The sequence below is a fragment of the Brassica napus genome, chromosome C9 (genome assembly GCF_020379485.1).
Source record: "Brassica napus cultivar Da-Ae chromosome C9, Da-Ae, whole genome shotgun sequence".
Lineage (NCBI taxonomy): Eukaryota > Viridiplantae > Streptophyta > Magnoliopsida > Brassicales > Brassicaceae > Brassica > Brassica napus.
The window spans coordinates 22,736,196-22,750,912 of NC_063452.1; the positions used below are offsets into that span (position 1 = coordinate 22,736,196).

Here is a 14,717-nt window from a genome sequence, read left to right on the forward strand (position 1 = left end):
TAAAACAATAAATCAATTATTTATGAAATCCAAAAAAAAAATTTGTGATAAAAGTAAACTAGGTTATTAAAAGAGTTTATGACATCTAATTCTCTAAAAACGAATTTACTTGATACAATGGTTTTGGGCCTTTTGGCCAGTATGCTGAAGGAATACAAATAATTTATTATGTTTATTATGAGATAACTTAAAAGTTATAACTATAATCATATGCTGTTAGTCTATGATGAGTGCGTCTAATGTTTGTTGTAAGTTACATCATCCACGAGCAACACGTGAAGTGGAGCATGTTTAGCCATCGTGATTAACCATTTGATATTCTGTATTAAAATAACATATATTGTCCTTCTCACTGAATACTTTTCTTCTTTTTTTTTCTTGAATATCATGTGCAGTTGTTTTGTCGTTTTCGTGTGTAACTATTCAAAAATGATATTTTCGTGGTCATGGAAGTCGCACTAAAACGGCAAAAAACTACAGTGTGGATTAAAACTGATAGTATAACATATAACTTATACTCTCTATTTCTGAAAAGAGAAGATTTTTATATTTAGTTTTTGTTTCATAAATTCATTTTTTTTATATAAATTTAAAATAGTTTTAGTAATTTATATTAATAAGTTGTATACTTTTTTAAAAGAATTAAAAATATTTGAATTAATTAAATATTATTAATTGATATTTATTAGAACAGAGTACTTTTTTGTAATCTACTCTCTCTTTTCGTATTAAATGTTATTTTAAGTCTATGCATACAAATTAAGGAAACAATTATTTTGTATATTTTCTATATAAAAATACAATTATCTATACATCTAACTATATTTCAACCAATAGAAAAATAAATTGAAGAATAAAATTAATAAATTTTGTATTGAAAGTCAAAAACGATACTTATTTTGTAACGAAAAAATTTATGTACAATGACATTTAATATGAAACGGAGGGAGGATGAATTATATTATTCAACTTGGCCTAGTTTTTTTTGTCATCGATGAACTATTATTAATCAATTTAACCGAAGAGAGTATCTAATCAACTAGATTTTAACAAATAAAAATGTCAGTATTGTTGAGAAAATAATGAAAAGCAGACAGAACTAGGCCAAGTCAGGACCCAGACAATTAAACTACACAACATATAATTCCAACATTTATTTATTTATTAATTCGTATATATGACTTAATTGCGAGAAAATTCATTTTGATTATATATTTTAGGGTAATAATGAAAAAAGTCATACTTTCATTCCTTTGTTCTATTCTATCTTTTAAGCTCTCTGTTCTCCTCTTCACCCTTCTTTTCCAGATCTTCATCTTTCCCGTGAACACAAGAAACACACGTAAACTCCCTTTCTCGTCAACTATAAAGATCAAGGCTTCAGATGGATGATCATCGGAATCGTGTCTCTCTCTCTCCACCGGATGCTCACATGAGCAACTACTTCATCAACCAGTCAACAGCCACCGACGACGATAACGCCTCCGCCTCGATGGAAGCTTTCATCGGAACAAATCACTGGTCACAACAACCATCCCTTCCTCCTCCTCCGTCATTGTCTCAGTTCAACGAAGATACTCTCCAGCAACGTCTCCAAACGCTAATCGAATCCGCGGGTGAGAGATGGACGTACGCGATCTTCTGGCAGATCTCGCACGATTTCGACTCTCCCGCCGGAGAGAGCACGGTGATTCTCGGGTGGGGAGACGGGTACTACAGAGGAGAGGAAGACAAAGAGAAGAAGAAGAAACAGAGCTCGAGCTCGAATCCGGCGGAGCAGGAGCATCGGAAAAGAGTAATCCGGGAGCTTAACTCGTTAATCGCCGGCGGAGCCGGAGTTTCCGACGAAGCCAACGACGAGGAAGTTACGGATACAGAGTGGTTCTTCTTGGTTTCGATGACTCAGAGCTTCGTAAACGGCGTTGGGCTCCCCGGAGAGTCTTTTTTAAACTCCCGCGTGATTTGGTTATCCGGGTCGGGTGCGTTAACCGGGTCGGGCTGCGAGCGGGCGAGGCAAGGCGAGGTTTACGGGTTGCAGACGATAGTGTGTATCGCTGCGGAAAACGGCGTCGTTGAGCTTGGTTCGTCGGAGGTGATAAGTCAAAGCTCAGATCTGATGGATAAAGTCAACGGTCTTTTCAACGGTAACGGTGGAGGAGAAGCTTCTTCTTGGGGGTTTAATCTCAATCCCGATCAAGGAGAGAACGATCCTTCTTTGTGGCTATCTGAACCGAACATAACCGGAATCGAACCGGTTCAGGAAGCGCCGGCGATTGAAAACGCCGCTGATTTGAACTTCTCGAGCTCAGGCTTGAACCAAAACGGTAACTTTAAGCAAGGTTCGTCAAGCAACAAGAAGAGATCTCCGGTTTCGAAAGACGAAGAAATGCTTTCTTTCAGCACGGTGGTTCGATCCGCGGCGAAGTCAGTGGACTCTGATCATTCCGATATCGAAGCATCGGTGGTTAAGGAGGCAATTATCGTCGAACCGGAGAAGAAACCGAGGAAACGGGGGAGAAAACCGGCTAACGGAAGAGAAGAGCCGTTGAACCATGTGGAAGCAGAGAGGCAGAGAAGAGAGAAGCTAAACCAGAGATTCTACTCTTTGAGAGCTGTGGTTCCCAACGTTTCGAAAATGGACAAGGCTTCTCTTCTCGGAGACGCCATTTCGTATATCAACGAGCTGAAAACGAAGCTGCAGCAAGCGGAAACGGATAAGGAAGAGGTTCAGAAGCAGCTAGATGGGATGAGCAAGGAAGGTGGCGGGTCTAGGAGGGCGAAAGAGCGAAAATCGAATCGAGATTCCGCGAGTTCTGTGGAAATGGAGATTGATGTGAAGATCATAGGTTGGGATGTGATGATACGTGTACAATGCGGCAAGAAGAATCATCCTGGTGCGAGGTTCATGGAAGCCCTTAAGGAGTTGGATTTGGAAGTGAATCATGCTAGTTTATCTGTGGTGAATGATTTGATGATTCAACAAGCTACTGTGAAGATGGGAAGCCAGTTTTTCAATCATGATCAGCTCAAGGCTGCTTTAATGTTGAAAGTTGGAGAAGACAGTTGAACAAAATCATGATTAGATGCAACTCTTATTTTCTTTGATGCACCTCCAGCTTCATGCTGTTAACATTGTTGTTCACTAGGAGAAATAGACCTGTTTAGCTCTTAGTTTAGGGCGAGATCGAAGTTGGAGGAGCAGAGAGAGGTAGTAATGTAAGAAATCTTGTGTTGTACTTGTTTGTATATATGTATGGAATAATAAGTGAGATCATTTCTATTGAATTGGATTCGGTTCTGTGAATGAAGGTTTTGTGTACACTTTTATGTTATGAAAACTTTTAGATTAGATTATAGACCATACTGGTCCAACTTTATGATTTGTAACGTAACAAAAAGCAAAGGAAAATAATTGGTCTTAAATGGGTTTTGGAGAGGATGGTATGGTACTCTCATCTTTTTGAGGGGATATGAAGACTCTGTTTGTAGTGCAAAAATGTGGAAACATGCGTCATGTGTGTTGTATATGTCTATAACTATGTATAGTATATCTAACAACAATAAAAAGCAATGATTTAGTGTTTAAAGTTTAAAGCTATGGGTAAGAACCTTTTAGTGTCTATCTTATGTGTGTTTGAGTATATCTCTATGTTGAGAGAGCCGTGTGATCTATCTATCTGTGACTTAGAGTCTTATAAAATATTAAGACTGATTTATAATTCTTAAAACATACGGGGGAAGAAACTAAGATTTGAACACACGCATGTTTAAACCAAGGTTTGTATTTTAGACTTTTTAGTGGTTTGTCTTAGTGTTGGCATCATGTCATAACCAAAGTTTTGCGCAAGTGTGAGTTGTAGTGTCAAGGCATTTTGTTGATATTTCCACAAGCACGATGAGCATTTATTCATAGTAATATAGTAAGAAGATCTAGAAAACTACTTTTCTATATTATTGATGATTTCAAATAAAACTGTGCCAACTTTGTTTTATTCTTTTGTCAATCAAGTAGACAGAAAATTAATTTAGTACAATCAAATTGATCCCTTTCTTAAGGATATTAATTAATAGCCATCTTTCGATCTATCTTTGGCTATGTTTACTAAATAATTCACTCGTTCGTTCACACTACATATTGTTATAAAATATGACAACAACTATTGTTAATTCTTACAAAACTTGTCTCAATTGGCCCACGATCAAAGACAGAAACTTTATCGAATCTATATATTTAGTTGTTGAAATAAATGTGTAAGTTAATACTCCATCTGTTTCTAAATGCAAGTAGTTTTAGTTAAAAACATCAATTTTAATAAATTTGTTAATTTTTAAAAAGTATCATTTAACGTTTAAATTCAACCAACCATAAAAAAACATGTATTATTTTATGAATACACAGTATTCAATAAATGTCAAAACAATTTATATTTTGAAACAAAAATTTTTCTCTAAAACTATTTACATTTAGAAACGGAGGGAATATATCTTATAGTAGGTTTACGTAAAACTCAAATTTACAAAAAAAACTAGATTTTAACCAAATTAGTTTTTTTTTTTTTGACATCAACCAAATTAGTTTACTTTGTTAAAAAGTTAGTTTTGTTTGTTAAAAAAATAGTTTTGTTAGTCTTTACTATAATAAAGTCGCTAACCAAATAAAACCAACTCACTCTTTCTTGTCACGAACATATTATATTTCAACAGAGTTCACTCTCTCTGCTGTCCCGACCACCAGCTGTGGAGATTAATCATGTCTTGAGTAAAATTCATTGTGATGATCACGTTGCTAGAATAATTTGGTCATAGATTTGAATACTAGGATGCATGAAAAGATTGGATGATTAGGATCGTCTTCATAAAGATAATGAAGGTGATAAAGATTGATCACATTAGGCTAAGTGGTCCGGTTGGTTCTAACCCGAGCAATGGACCGCTCCAATCCGAACTACAAAACTTGTTAGGGACAGTGGAATAAAAAGGAATCGAAGTTTCGAGAATTTAAAATATTAAGGATTGATAAAAGAGAAGAGAAAGATTAATAATAGTCACCAGTGGTTTATATGATTCTAAGGTTTTGTGAAAGAAAAATTGAAATTGGTTATATATAGTTTTGACTTGCCCAAAAAAATGTCATATACAGTTTTGAATCCCGATTTTCGATTATAAATCATGGTAAAATATGTGACATATATAATGGTATTATTTTGACCAAAAAATTATGTTACCTATCATTTATCACATTTTTTATCTTTCAATAATTATGTATATATATTTTTTCCTTTTTAATAGGTATGTTTTTTGAAAGAATTTTTTTTGCAGCATTTCGTGATAATTAAATGATTATAAATAAAATATTTAAATATTCATATAAAATAACATGTCAAGTTCTTCTAAATTTTGTTCAGATGACCATGATATATAGGCTAATGATTTGCATTAGAAGTAGATAATCAATATGTCGTTATCAAAATTCAAATCAGCATATTCCATGATTGTATCAGTAAATCGTATTTGGTTTACGTTTCTTTCTTAGACACATATTGGTGTATATTTTTTTTTTTTTTTGTCAACATATTGGTGTATACGTTTGTAGTATTCAAACTGAAAATGAAATGGAGTTTACTATCGTCCAGAAAATTATCAATTAACAACACAACAAATGAAATCCATTTATCAAAAAAGAGTAACAAATGAAATCCATTTATCAAAAAAGAGTAACAAATGAAATCCGAAAAGAAAACAAAGCTTATCTTCAATATTCTGTCACTCAACTTAAGTCAAGAACACCATCATTACAATTCGGCCTTAACTTTCTCACTCCGTACTTTCGAAAAATAATGTGCATTTGACATGGCTAACTTCGTGTTTTACTTTTAGCCTTCTCAAAACTCCATGATAATGGCGTCGCCCTGATTAATTAGGAATTATTTTGATAATTTGGTCACCGTGATTAATTCTTGGGAACAAAAATAAATCGTTAAAAACAATTATTTTGTTTTATAAACAAGGGTGCATCATGAAAAATTTACTGTGAATATTTCCGGCCGTGTTTTACTAGCACTAAATTCTATAACTATATTATTCTTTTACTGTAAAAAGTTATATAACTATATAAAATTAAAAGTTAAAACCAAGTTCGCTTCTGTTGGTGGAACTCTTTCCTCTCTCCTCTCTCCTCTCTCCTCCCATACGCTCTATCCTCTCTCCTCGGTTTATAAAGTCGCTCATGTCCGTTCCGGCGTCCGACGACGCGTACGAGCGCGTTCCGGCACCGGAGGCTCACTTTTAACGTTCTGCTTGCGTCTCTTTTGTTGTTGTCTCTTTCTCTCCAAGTCTTCGTCGATATACTCGCGTATTTGGATTTCGGATCTCGCTCCGGGAAGTTCTCCGCTCGAGAGGAGCAACGGTTCTGGTGGCGACTCGGTCTCTACTGGATTCGTGGTGAGACGTTGGATCGGTGGCTCGAGGTAATGGCCGGCTTTTGGGTGTAGGAGTAGACCAGTTTTCCACTAGGGTCTCTCTGGTTTTCGTTGCCCGGGTGGTGGTTGATTCGCTTGTTCTCTCGTCAATTTGGTCTGAAGGTTTCTCCAGTTTTGATTAGGGGATAGGTGACTCATGTGGGTGGAGTCTCGGCTCCTGGCGGTGTCGTCGCGAGTCAGACTCCTCTTCGTCGGGCGTCTGGTGAGCTCCGGTGGATTCTTCTACCACGGTGGCGAGTCTTGAGTCAAGTGTGCAGGCGGTAAATGATACTTGGCTCAGCTCTGACTCGTGTAAGTTTCGGTGTGCAGCGGTGAAAGGTGTCGTCTATGGCTCCTCGATAGCTGCTCACGGTGCTTCCTAATTTCGAATCTCCACTATTCGGCCCTTGTCTTTGCTCTCTGTGTAAAGGTCTCGGCTTTCTCTATGGAGTATCACCTTGTGGTTTATGTTTTATTTGTCTTTGTTTGGCACTGGAGATGGACTCTTACAGCTAAGAGTGTTGCTCTTCGGTTCTCGAAGACTTCAAGTGTGGGGTGATTCTCGGTTGCAGTCGTTGATCGCTCAGTGGCTCGCTTGGTTCTGCTCACATCCCAGCTCTGCAGAGGGTCAATTGTTCTTGTGCAGTGGTGCAGCATTTCCTCTCTTTGCAGATTACAAGGCTTCAGGTCGAGGGTTTGGTGGCACTTACAATAGGTCTTATGCTTGGATCGCATTACTTCCGAAGTCGATCTTATAAAGTGATTCCAGTGATCTGGTGGTGACTATCCAGAGAGCGCGGATTAGCTTTCGGGTGCGGGATGAGACGGTATCAATCAATTGGAGTAGCGTTTTCGGGGAGCCCAAAATTACCGAGCGTGGTCGCATGTTATATCAAAGATATTCTCTCCATTTGGCAATGCTCTTCTCATGGTCCTGGTCTTGCCTCTTATCTAGCATGTCAGCTAGTGTTATTTGTTTCATGTATTCTAGGTCATTGGGTTGCTTTTCCTTTTTGCGTTGTTTAGTTTTGTTTTCCATTTTTCTGCTACTAGTTCATCATTGTAACCTCTGTCAAAAAGCAAAACTTTGGTATAAAATTTAACATTTAAACAAAAAAAAAGTTAAAACTAATAGCACTGTTGATATAAAAAAAACTAAAAGAACTGTATCAAATAAAGAAGTTTAAAGTTTATCATTAGAGTGTGAGCCTTTGATTTTCCCTTTTTATATTGTTTTTATTGTCCAATCAATAAATCTAAAATTTCACTTTCTGACATTCTTTTATGGGTATCAACTAGGCCCGAGACTTTTATCCGAGATCTAGATTCGATCCGAAATTCGATTTGGATTCGATCCGAGATTCGATCTGGATCCGATCCAAAAATCCGGATATCCGGAGGGACTAAATCCGGATCCGGATAGTAAAATGTTAGATCCGTCAAAGCCGGATCCGGATATCTTAATTTTTAAGTTCGGATATCCGGATCCGTAAGTTTTATTTATAAATATTACAAAAATAGTAATATCTATATATAAAAATTAATTTTATTTAATATATTTTCATTTTTATAATAATATATATAAATTTTATGTAAATTTTATAATATTATACATAGAAATAATTAAAGACATTATATATATTTTTTGAAATTATTATTAATATTATATATATATATATATTAATATTATTTTTTATTTATTTTAAGGATCCAAATCCGGATCCGGATAACCGCCGGATATTACAATTTTTAGAAGGATATCCGACACCCGGATATCCGAGAATCCCGAATCCGGATAATGATAGTAAAATTATGGATACGCCAGATAAGGATCCGGATCCAGATACCTTAAAATTGTTTGGCTACCCAATCCGTCCCATGCCTAGCATCAACCAAGTTGGCAACTTGCTCTCTCTCAGTACCCACTAGATTCGTCCTTATCTTCCCTAGTGGAATAATACGAGAAGCAATGATTCAACGGCTCTGGTTTAGCTTCTCTTTCTTTTGCGTCCAATTAAATGAGAAAAATAATCTGACTCCAACTTTGTAGAAATATCACTTATCCATAAATGGGCGTAGTTATCTAATAAGGCCTTCCCATTAAGTGCCCAACTTCTCTTCCCCGAAAATACACGATTAAATTCGGAATTTATTGTAGCTGCGACTGTGTTTCAAAAAGAAAAAAATGTTGCTGCAAAGCCTGCATACAACTGACATAAATAAGGATTGACATAACTTACATGATAAGTTTACATTTTTTTTACCAACAAGTTGAGTACATACGTTCAAGAGAAAAGTGAATCAACCGATATTTTTTAAAAAAGTTTTCATATTAAATTTTGTTTGTTACTTGAAAGAGAGATTTTTTAAAAAAAAAATAAGATAAAGAAAAAATATGATATCCAACCAAACTTGTAATAGATTCAAAAAATAAAAGTCCTATTACAACTAACTCGCAATAAGCCACAAAATAAAAAAAAACACCAATGGAAACCAAACCACACGAGAATAAAAATTATATTACAACTAACTCACAATAAGCCACAAAATAAAAAACACCAATGAGAATCTAACCACACAAGTAAACTGTCGTCAACAACCACACCGCCGCCAAAACTACCATAACAACAGAACTCAAGATAAATTCGAAAGAATTGAACAATATACACCATTGCACCAGCCACTAAAGAGATCCAGACCACCACTCGCTGAAGAATGACAATATACTTGCACCAGCCACCAAAGAGATACAAACCACCACTCACTGACGAATGACTATGAGTGGGAAAACTATAGTACATGACTACTTGAGTAAGAAAAGTATATGATAAAACTGAGTTAATCGTAACAAAACTATTTCTTTAATCAGCCATCACCAGAGGAATACTCATCAATCATGGAAGTTCAAGCTCCTCTAAACCTCCCTCGAGCTACACACCCCCTATGGCTCACCTCTCCCCCCTCCACTGACAAGAAAAATCCAAGATCCAATATGTTCACCGGTAAGAAAAGAACAAAAATACATTGGAGCTTATCCTCAATAAATCTGGACATGTAAGAAAACATAGATTTAACCACTACTTAGATAAAGCCGTATAGAGAATCCATATTCACCGCAAAAGCTGCATTCAAGATGAATTTAGAACCACAAACGAAGCACCAACGAAAATAAAAAAGATAAAAAGGTAACCCGTCATAGCTTCGACAAAAAAATGGAAAAGTTTAAATAATCAATAGAATATTTATTTTCAAACAATTTAAAAATTGGGAAAATATATTGACAAATGACCAATAGTTTCACATTTCATGTACTATAAATATGTGTTCCAGTTTTCTAGTTGTTGATGAAAAGTTATACTACGCATTTGCTATTTTACGAGTATAGGCTCAAAACATATATGGGCCCAGTGCATAATCAAAACATTTAGGGTATTTTCTTGTACACATAAAAATTTAGGGCCCTTTCTTGCAAGAAGTTAAAATTCTAGGGCCATCGTGTATAAAAGAAATTTGCAAAAAAAATTGTGGGGCCATGTGCAATTGCTCCATGAGCACACGTCAAAAGCGCCGTGAGTATAGTAGATCAAGTTTTTCTCATATGGCTTACAAAGTTTAAGCTATTTTATAAATCATCTTACAATACAATAAAATGAGAAATATAACAATACTTGAAAAAAAATACAAATCCCTAAATTTTTACTAAAAGTGTAAACTCAAGTATAAATGTAATTAAATTAAGTAGCGAGAGGAAAAGTGAGCGATTGTCTCATTTCCCACCGGTGATCCGTGCATGATTGTTGTCGTGTAGGATAGGATCTGTGAGGAGAGGGCTTTATTTTTTTTTTGTTTTTTCTTCTGTAATTTCTTATATATGTGAGGCAGGAAACATGTCTTAACCGACTTAGATCTCGTTAATTTTGAATTCGGTAAAAGTTTTTCAATGGGATCCGGCCGCAACAGTGATGGATCTACATCTTTTGGCTGTTGTGCTTCGCTTATCTATCTCATGAGTTAAATACATGTAGAGACACATGGGTGGGCGTGTGGGAGCTTCGGTGACTCTCTTTCGTGTGATCTCGGTGGATCAAGAAGTTGACTATGTGGCAACGACATTCTATTGTAACCAAGTCCGAGTTCATTTTTTTGTTTTGGGTTTTTGTTCTCGTAGTTTATTCGGGTGGTTCTCTTTAAGGTTTTCTTATTATGGTAGACTGGTGACTGGTTTAGGCTTTTTGTCATTTTGGCTCTAGAGACTGATCATATTAAGTCTCCGGCTTATGTGTATGTACTTACTTGTTTAACCGTTAACTTGTGTCTTTGGATTTGCATTAATGTAATCGTCGGCTAGGGTTCCGATCTTATGTATTTCTGTGTTAAGTATAAATTCAGATCACAAAAAAAATACATTGTTAACCAGTTTTTTGCTAAACGAAGATACTATCCCTAAATGCTATCTTTTTTTTTTGAACGGCTCCCTAAATGCTATCTAACATTAGATTTAAACTCCAGATTCCAACTATCTAGGAGAGAACAAAAACAATAGGGATAAAAATGAAAATATGATAGCAATCAAAGGAGCCAATTAAAATTCAGTAAGAATGTTCTTTCAAATGAAATATTACAATTAAAAAGAGAAAAAAAGAAGAATATTCCCCAACTTTTGTCGTATTCATTTATTTCTCTCCACCAATATTTCACATCACCGGAGAGTTTCTCCCGTCGCCGGAGTTAGGATCCATCCCTTCAGCAACCGACGCGAGTTTCTGCAGATTCAGTTTAACCACAGTATCAGCAAACAAACGAGTATCCTCTTCCGTGTTCCCTTCCGGCACATCAACGACGTACGATTCAAGAACAACGGAAGAGATCCGTCCATCTCTCTCGAACCCATGAACCGTCGTCACCGACTTGTAGTTCCTCAGCCTGTGCTCGCCTCCGGTGATGCTAAACCCCGTCACTCTCCGATCATCGTCGAGCAGGTCGAGCCTCTCCCTCGACGTGTTCGCCGGCAGCCCGCTGATCACGTCCACGTAGCGTGTGCATCCCACTCGCATCTCGAACCCTTCGTCGACGGAGCAGCTTTTGATGAAGTGTTTGTAAGTCTGAGGCCGGTCGAAGCGTCTCACGACGGACCAAACGGTTTCCGGCGGAGATTTGATGCGTTGGGCCAGGAGGGAAGAGCAGCGTCCCGGACCGAGTTGGTAGGTGTGGAACTCGGTGATTGAGTCGGTTAACTCGGCGAACTCGTCTTGAGTTAACTCGGAAGGAATCATTTGGTGATGGAGAGTAGAGGCTGTTTGGGTTGCTTCTTCCTCTTCTCTGATTGGCTGTGAAACCACCATTGACTTGTTGAATTGAAATCTAAACCAAACACAAGTTGAACTATAAGTTAGAACCATAACTGTCAAGTACAAGTTATGACCCAAGTTTGGATCTAAGTGACAAGATCGATCAAACTAACCTCGATTGTCCTAAAGGAGCAGCTTAACGAGACCTTCTCACACTAATCCAGAACTCTTCTTCTCGAAAGAATCACTAACCCTTCTCTTGAACAAGGTCTATAACTTTCTTGCGAGGAAGATGATATTAGAGAAAGAAGATGGAGATGAGAGGAAGGAAAAGATGAGAGAGATATAAAAGAGGCTGAATAAAATAAAATAAATTCTCGATTAATTTGTGGAAATGGCAAAGGCTGTGTACTGATCACACAATTATTGTAATTGAACCATTTGAACCAAAAATTGATAAATAGATTAAACCAGAATGATAGAAATAAACAATGACCACGAAAAGCATCGTTATCCCACGTACGTGCTCATTTGGGTTCTTAATCTTTTTTTTAATAAATTTTAGTTGGAAAAGTGAATTTAAGAGACTTAGTAAAGAGACGGGTATATTTATGTGATATATTACAAATCTCTTATTTAAGGATTTTTTTTTAAAAAAATTAAACATTAATTTATTAAATTTCAAATTTATTTATTAAAATTTTAAACATAATATTTTAAACATAGATTTAAAGTACAAGTAGAAACACAGCAAAGAAACAAGAAGTTCAGATGATAAGAAAGAATGTAAGAAAAACATTTGTATACATATGCAAAAACACCAAAGAAGGCAAAAATATTTTTCCAAATAACCTGTCATGATAACTTGATGAGTCACGTTGATTCCCACAGCAATCACATCGGCACCACATGTGAACACAATATCTGCAGCTTCTGGATCACCAAAAATTTACACAAAAAGATAGTGGGGATGATATATAAACTAGTTCACTAGTGTGTATGGAGATCACATGTTCGCATTCAAGAACTTACATTAGCTTCTGATGCTGGATTTACATTTCCATTTACTGCAAATGCTCCACCAAAAAGAACAATTTGTCCAACGTTTTTGAAAAACTCAGGATCAAGCTGAACATCCTGCACCAAGGTAAATGAAGCCTTCAAAATGAGAAAGTGATCAAAGATGGTGTCATTCAGCAATGGCGTACCTAATTCTGAAAGCAGATGGGTGGATTCGTGGTGGCTTCCAAGTGAACTCCACTAGGAGAAGTCCTTATCTGAGTGCCATTTACTTGCAACTGCCATTTACTTGCAACTGATGCTATCGCTTGAGCTCTATGAGATATCTTCGTTGCTGCGTGCATACATAAAATAATCCCAACAACTTGGACCACCGCAGAGACCTGAAAACATAATCATCCCAAGCTTTTAACATCACCGTATAACAAGAAACCAAAGAAGAAACTAAAGCTCGACTCACCGCGAAATCACCACCGTTTATATACGTGATACGTCCGCTATACGCAGTGGTCTGGAAAAACGTGGTAAACTGGCTAATAGTGTCGACTAGAAACTGTAGAAGCAGAAAGATGCGGAACCTGTAGCTTATCTTAGAGAGGTAATGACGCAAACATATGTGCTCATAGATGAAAAGAGAGATCTCAGACTCTCCGTCTAGGAGCTTTGCGTAATCTTCGAAGTGAATGACTTGCAAGTTGCAGACCAGATGAAACATGGCACTTGCGGCTAGAAAGATTGTGCTTAAGTAAGTCCATGACAAGATTATAGACAAGAGAATCAAAACAGAGAGCCATGGCTGGTCATGAGGTACGTATAGCATCCTAATAATCTCTCGAACAGCTTTTAGTCCGAAACAGGGGAGTGACCAAAGTGCAAGCAGTCTCACAGAGTTCTGTAATAAAGGAAAACACACAAAAAGGTTTCAGCTTTCAATCCAAAACAGGGGAGAGAGACCAAAGTGCAAGCAGTCTCACAGAGTTCTCTAATAAAGGAAAAACATAAAAAAAGGTTTCAGCTTTCAATCCAAAACAGGGGAGTGACAAAAGTACAAGCAATCTAACAGAGTTCTGTAATAAGGAAACACATAAAAGGTTTCAGCTTTCCGACAACCCATGAACTATCACAGAGTTCTGTAATATGGAAAAACAAAAAAAAAGTTTCAACTTTCATGCAACTAATGATCTGTCACAGAGATTCTGAACCAAAGATAGAAAGAATCACCGAGATTTACTGAATATACTGAGCCTTGAGCCGTCCCATACGACCACTGAGCTGATCAACAAAGAGAAACTTTCGAATCCCATGCTTTCTCAAGTTATGAGAAACGCAAAGAAGAGAGACGACAGCTAAACACGCATGCGAGACGACAATGTTTAGCTCGAAGCTCTTGTACTGATACCTCTCACAGTCTTTGCAATGCCCTAGCTCCAACACTGTCATCGAAATCACCAACCCGATGGTCAAGAACACGATCCAAGACAAGACAAGGCTTTGTGTGGAAGATTGGTTGATGATATCTTGCATATTTGCATTGTTTTAAGTTCCCATTTTGTACATAATGATCATATAGATTAGGAATTTAGCATTTTTGGAATCCACATTGCATTCATATGTCCTAATCAGGTAATAGAGTGTCCTATGGAGTAATTGGAAGTGTTTAGAAGCATTATGGCTCAAGAACAGATGGAAAATGATGTTAGTTTGAGTTCAAGCGAGCACAACTCGGGTTGAGCCAACGCGGGTTCTCTTACCCGCGTCGAGGCATCGAGAGGAACCAATGAAGAGCTCCAACGCGGCTTGGATCACGTGGACACCGCTACCCGCACGCACCGGGAGAAACGAAGCATCGACGATCTCACGCGGGTTCGGTGACGCGGGGTCGCATACCTGCGTAGGAAGAGGAGAAGCTGACGTTATGACGCGGGATGAAGCCACGCGGAGATGCCTACCC

The 14,717-nt window shown here is 37.2% G+C and overlaps 3 protein-coding genes across 3 annotated transcripts; 1 reads left to right on the forward strand and 2 right to left on the reverse strand.

Annotated features, from left to right (window-relative positions):
- The first annotated feature begins 1,144 nt into the window (after window positions 1-1,144).
- Window positions 1,145-3,285, forward strand: LOC106446156 (transcription factor MYC3-like). Its single transcript, XM_013887839.3, has one exon. It carries the CDS (start codon window positions 1,385-1,387, stop codon window positions 3,065-3,067), a length of 1,683 nt encoding a protein of 560 aa, XP_013743293.1. The 5' UTR covers window positions 1,145-1,384; the 3' UTR covers window positions 3,068-3,285.
- A 7,713-nt stretch (window positions 3,286-10,998) lies between these two features.
- LOC106446153 (abscisic acid receptor PYR1-like) lies at window positions 10,999-12,193 on the reverse strand. Its single transcript, XM_013887837.3, has 2 exons — window positions 11,920-12,193; window positions 10,999-11,819 (listed from the first exon to the last, which is right to left on the reverse strand). Exon 2 carries the CDS (start codon window positions 11,798-11,800, stop codon window positions 11,153-11,155), a length of 648 nt encoding a protein of 215 aa, XP_013743291.1. The 5' UTR covers window positions 11,801-11,819; window positions 11,920-12,193; the 3' UTR covers window positions 10,999-11,152.
- A 447-nt stretch (window positions 12,194-12,640) lies between these two features.
- LOC106448323 lies at window positions 12,641-14,290 on the reverse strand. Its single transcript, XM_048767773.1, has 6 exons — window positions 13,998-14,290; window positions 13,721-13,748; window positions 13,227-13,658; window positions 13,039-13,149; window positions 12,779-12,883; window positions 12,641-12,679 (listed from the first exon to the last, which is right to left on the reverse strand). The coding sequence occupies exons 1-6, from the start codon at window positions 14,288-14,290 to the stop codon at window positions 12,641-12,643; spliced, it is 1,008 nt and encodes a 335-aa protein (XP_048623730.1).
- Between the last annotated feature and the right edge of the window lie 427 nt (window positions 14,291-14,717).